Genomic DNA, 6,024 nt, shown 5'->3' on the forward strand with positions numbered 1-6,024 from the left:
CATTATTCGTGGGAATGAGGGGTGATATATAAGACTCTTTATTCATTCATGACTTTTATCAAACAGGTGGAATGCATGTTTAGTTGAAGAAAATTAGCTCAAGAACAATAATCAATTTGTACATACCTAGTTAATTTGACAGAAAGAGTGCAAAATGACTCAAAGATTCGTTATTTCCACTTGATTCTCTTCATGTATTATGTGCTCGACTGTGGAGAATAATGTATTCAAATTCTCTTGAATGAACATTGCAACAAAAAGATGATGAAATAAATCAGACATTGTAATCGATGTCTAGAGAAAAGAAATTAAACCCGATGCTACTGAAAACAATCTTAATTGACAATCAATTGTTGATCACGATTAAAATTGTTGAACATAATTTGAAGTAAAGATGAATTGCCGAAATCTTCCTCAAATACTAACTAAAGGAACGTGAAGTTACTGAACTGGATCTCAAGTGATCATTGATTCTGAAATCTTGATGCGCCATTGCTAAAATCTTCATTTAAAACATCAAAATTTATGATCGATTTGTTGAATTCTTCATCTTGATTGCTTCCAAACTCATCACCAGATGAAACCAAAATTCCGTTAAATCGAATTGCACAAATCTTAAACAAATTGTTACGAATTAGTGATTGATTGTTGAAATCGATATATGTTTTATAACATTGAAACAGAATAGATCTCAATGTTAGGATAATATGAAAAACGTAATTCACAATCTAAGGCTTCCATGAAACAAGACGTCATATATAGATTGTCATCAAAACTAAGGGATCAAAAATAGAAAAGTGACTAAACTACCCCTCATAATTTAGTTAAGCGCCTTAATCAACATTAATCAGCACTAATCACGTTTTATTGTTGAACTATTAGATCAATTATGATCAAAGACTGAAAATTGGTCCCCTTGTCTCACAAATTAATAATAGTCTCAAATGAACCTCTCTCTCTCTCTCTCTCTCTCTCTCTCTCTCTCTCTCTCTCTCTCTCTCTCTCTCTATATATATATATATATATATATATATATATATATATATATATATATATATATATATAAACAAAGTAAACATAAAAGAGTTTGAATATAATTGTTTGCTACCTATTTGTCAATATTACAATTGCGAATAATTCTCATCTACTCTGTCTACCATGTCTTAGCTTCTTGCAAATTGTTAGATACTCCTGGTATTTGTGAAATCAATCCCAGGCAAAAAAGAAAAAATGTCCTCTAGCTATTTCTTGATCAACGAATCTTTACTTCCAATCTGTTACAGTCTTTAGCATTTCCGAAAAAAATCTGGGAAGAGTTACAATGGAGGAGATGATCACGTTCTTGATTCCTTGGTCGCTCCTTCTCTTCTTCATCTTCTTCTTTCGTATGATTAAATCTTCGAAAAAGCAACCACTTCCACCAGGTCCTTATCCATGGCCAATAGTAGGTAACCTTTTCCAAATGGGAAAGATTCCTCATATTCGACTTGCGGAGATGGCCCAAGTACATGGACCACTCATGACGCTTCGCCTTGGTCAACAAATCACCATTGTTGGATCATCAGCTTCTGCAGCTTCAGAGATTCTCAAGACCCATGATCATCTGCTTGCTGGTCGAGATGTACCAAGATTGCTTCAAGGTAAGGAATCGATTGTTCACAATATGAATCTTGTCTTTTCATCAGGAACGGGTGATGGTTGGAGGAAAATCCGGAATCTTTATGCATCAAAGATTTTTTCAAGCAAAGCTTTGGAATCTCGTGTGGACATGAGAGAGAAGAAAGTTATGGAGATGGTGAAGTACATAGCTTCAAAAGGTGATTCTAGTGTAGGTATAAAGGATGTCATGCTTGTAACTGCCACCAACATCATAGGCAATACATTATTATCGATAGATCTTGTGGACTTCGAAGGCAATGGTATAGGTGCAGGGATTAAGGACTCTGTAAGAAGACTTTCTACCTTAGGTGCTCAACCACAATTAGCAGACTTATATCCGATATTTGGTCGATGGGATCTACAAGGCTGGAAAAAGCAGGTTGTTCAAATCATAGAACAAGAGCTTGGAACTATTTGGAAGGATATCCTCCAAAAGAAAACAAATGGAAGTAATACATCATCCGATCAACAAGATTTCACTGATATTTTGATTGAAAAAGGTAGTACACATCAACAAATCAATGCTATGATGCAGGTCTCTCTCTCTCTCTCTCTCTCTCTCTCTCTCTCTCTCTCTCTCTCTCTCTCTCTCTCTCATATACACACACACTTTGAAGTTGATGCTTAATCATTTAAGTCGTCGTTTTCTATCTCAGGAGCTGTTTACGGCTGGCACTGAATCGATGAATTTTACCACCGAGTGGTTAGTTGCGGAGCTTCTCAGAAACCAAGAGATAATGCAAAAGGTTAGTGATGAAGTCAGGAAAAAGATAGATGGGAATGTAGTCAAAGAGTCGGATTTGGTTCATTTTCCATTTCTGGAAGCATGCTTAAAGGAAACCCTAAGATTGCATCCTCCAGGACCACTTCTTCTGCCTCATAGAGCTATGCAAACATGTGAGGTGATGGGATACACGATTCCAAAAGATAGTCAAGTGATGGTTAACATCTGGGCAATCAGTCGTGATCCCAAGATCTGGGATGAACCTTTGAGCTTCAAACCTGAAAGATTTGTGGGATCGGAGATGAGTTACAAAGGTAAAGACTTTGAATACTTGCCATTTGGTTCTGGGAGACGAATGTGTCCCGGAGAAGCATTGTCATCAAAGACAATACTCCTATCTGTGGCTTCTTTGATTCTAAACTTTGACTGGTTCCTCGTGAATAACACAATGAATCCAGAAGACCTTAACATGGATGATGCTTTGGATTTCCCATTGTACAAGAAAGAACCATTACATGTAACTTTCAAGCTCCGTTGATCATCAGTTGAAGACTTGTTGAACCACATCATGGAATGGGTTTGATAACCAATTAAGTGTGTATGATAATATTCACCGTGTAACTGGAAGGCCTCTGTGTATGTGGTGATCGAATAATTAAGATGTGCTGCGATTACATTTTAAAATGGTGCCCTTGAAAGTAATGTTATTTTAGAAAACATGTTATGTGTTGTTTGAATTTTCTATTTTATTTTCAATCAATCGGTCTATTCAAAATTTATAGGTTAACTTGAATCTGTAGCTTATTTAAACTAAAATTATAGTAGACCAATTGTTTATTGTCATATTTTCAATCAAGTCTTATCGTGAACAAATGGCGTAGATATTTTAGCCCTACAATGTATTTCGAATTTACTTTAGGATTTGGTACTTATCAAAGGCAAAAAACTATTCGAAGCTTGTTACTAATCAACATCAACATATTCCTCTTATCTTATCAGAGTTAGTTGTTTTTCACAAAGTAGACTCAATATTCATATTGATTATTGAGTTGACATCGAAACTAAAATCGTTGTCGGCTATTGAACTCACCGCCGTATGCCAAAATTAGTGACTGACAACATTTCATCATCTATTAATCCTAATTTAGGAAAACAAGAGCAATAAATTTCAATAATTTAAAAAGAATAATGAGACTCACCCAAACGAAATCCTCGACCTCGTCAATCCCTTCCAAGCTCAATCTAGACGACGACGATGATTCTTCTACGGTAGCCATTCTGAAACAAAGCAAATTCGAAAGAGATTTAACAATATTTGCTTACTTGATCAAAAGAGAAAAGTAAAGACTGCAACAGTGTTATACACGCAGTCAGTTATTAAATATGTAAAAATTTCAAAGCACATGGTACAATTGAACTGTTTAGAAGTTACCCTTTATCCCAGTTTTAGAGCTTTTGTTCTCCTATAATACATGCAAATAAGTTAAGGGATTGAATGAGTAAATTTGAAATACATTATAGGGCTAAAGTGATATTTTTCCTAATCTATAGATAATGTTCACTATAATAGGAAGTCACCCACACTAATTTTCTCAACCGAAAAGTATCGAATTTTTTAAGAATCCAGTTATTCTATTTAGACCTCCTTCGTCCAATAATGAGGATTTAATTCTCAATCAAAGACCTCAAAGACTAACCGAGAACATACTCCATGGATTTGGCTGCCATTTTCATCCATCCAAGCCTTCAAGAAAAGTGTGATTACAATTAACCCAATTATTTGCTCCAACTCCTTTGATTCCATATTGGGCCTAATGGGCCTTTCTCTAGTTCCAAATCTACTAATATCGCACATCCAAAATTATCACTCAAAAAAGCAATGAAAATGCTATATCCCTACATCTACTGTTTTAACTCTAAAAAGCAATAACAATGTTATCGCCACATCTAATGTTTTTATTAGAAATTTCTGATAAAATTTTAATATTTTGAATGAATTTACGGTTTAATCATAAATTAATTTAGTTTTCTTTTACAAAGAAAAATACAGACTATTGGCAATTGTAAGGGAAAATGCGTAGAAGGATAACTACCTTTTATCCGTGTTTACATATTGACAATTTCTTTTTTTTTTTTTTTTTTTGTACATAATAAAGCAATTAATTTGTTTTAACTGTTTACATTACACCAATATTATCGGCTAATACCTGTTTTAACCGGTAACTCAAAGAGAAAATGACTTAGGAGGGTAACTACCTCTTATCCGTGTTCACATATTGGCAACTTCTTATTTTTTGTACATAAGAAAGCAACTAACTTGTTTTAATAATTGTCAAACCATTAATTTAATACTCCGGCATCGGGCATCGCCCGACATCAGGCCCTGCCTGGCATCGAGCCTCGTTCAGTATACAGGTTTGTCTCTCTTAGGCCCCGCCCGCTAAACACATGCAATCATATAACATGCTAACATATAAAGAAACATACTCTACTATATCACTGTCCTAAGAAACATACTCTGCTAATAATGAGATACGAAACATCGTCCGTACTCAGCTAGTGATGAGATATGGGACTTCGCCCACACTCACCTTCTTATCAGGCACATACAAGTATCACACAGACAACAAGTATAATCTAACATGCAAACATTCCTCGGGAACCCGCCCGACATCGGACCTTGGTCTGGAATAACATACTAGCATACAATGCCTAGGGCTAAACCCCGAGTCTTCCTACTCATAGACTACATGGGCTGACATTGTGGCCTTAGACCATTCACACTGTGAGGAGACTCACCTTGCACTGCTGAAGCCCTGGCTGGAACTAGTTGAGTATGGGCGAAGTTCCGTATCTCATTATTAGCAGAGTATGTTTCTTAGGACAGGGATACGGTAGAATATGTTTCTTTATGTGTTAGCATGTTATATGATTGCATGTGTTTAGTGGGCGAGGCCTAAGAGAGACAGATATGTATACCGAGCGAGGCTCGATGCCAGACGGGGCCTGATGCCGGGCGGGGCCCGATGCTCGAGTATTAAATTAATGGTTTGGCAATTATGGTTTTAGTTTTAAATTAAAAACGAAATTTTTGTTCATGATTTTTGGGATGCTACACAGTTAAAACAAGTTAGTTGCTTTCTTATGTACAAAAAATAAAAAGTTGCCAATATTAGAACACGAATAAGAGGTAGTTACCCTCCTAAGTCATTTTCCCTTTGAGTTACCGGTTAAAACAGGTATTAACCGGTAATATTGGTGTAATTTAAACAGGTAAAACAGGTTAGTTGGTTTATTATGTACAAAAAAGAAGTTGTCAATATATAAACACGGATAAAAGGTAGTTACCCTTCTAAGTCATTTTCTCCGATTGTAATCAAATCAACTTTTCTAAAGTAACATATGCCATGTAATGGGCCTGAACATATTGCTAATGTGGGCTGACGTGAGCACGTTTCATTTATTTGAAAACAACCGGATTTTTGGAAAGAAAATAGGAGACAGTGGTATTCAAATCGATGAACTCGCACAAACGGCATGCATATTATCACCGAGCTAGAATCACTTTGTTATATTTTTTTTTGTTGAACATATGTATATAATGATTAACACACTAAAAACTTAAATATTATTATTATTAT

At 35.5% G+C, this 6,024-nt stretch overlaps 1 protein-coding gene and 1 long non-coding RNA gene across 2 annotated transcripts; one reads left to right on the plus strand and one right to left on the minus strand.

Moving 5' to 3' along the window:
* Nucleotides 1–321: 321 nt before the first annotated feature.
* On the minus strand, nt 322–3,766 carry LOC145074570 (uncharacterized). Its single transcript, XR_013691915.1, has 2 exons — nt 3,583–3,766; nt 322–566 (listed from the first exon to the last, which is right to left on the minus strand). It is a non-coding gene; the product is annotated as an uncharacterized LOC145074570 (long non-coding RNA).
* Nucleotides 1,180–3,100, plus strand: LOC145073163 (putative (S)-N-methylcoclaurine 3'-hydroxylase isozyme 2). The gene is made up of 2 exons (XM_079019727.1): nt 1,180–2,194; nt 2,316–3,100. Exons 1-2 carry the CDS (start codon nt 1,322–1,324, stop codon nt 2,919–2,921), a joined length of 1,479 nt encoding a protein of 492 aa, XP_078875853.1. The 5' UTR covers nt 1,180–1,321; the 3' UTR covers nt 2,922–3,100.
* Nucleotides 3,767–6,024: the final 2,258 nt, after the last annotated feature.

This window comes from Lactuca serriola, chromosome 9 (assembly GCF_051521515.1).
Source record: "Lactuca serriola cultivar US96UC23 chromosome 9, Lser_US96UC23_V15, whole genome shotgun sequence".
NCBI lineage: Eukaryota > Viridiplantae > Streptophyta > Magnoliopsida > Asterales > Asteraceae > Lactuca > Lactuca serriola.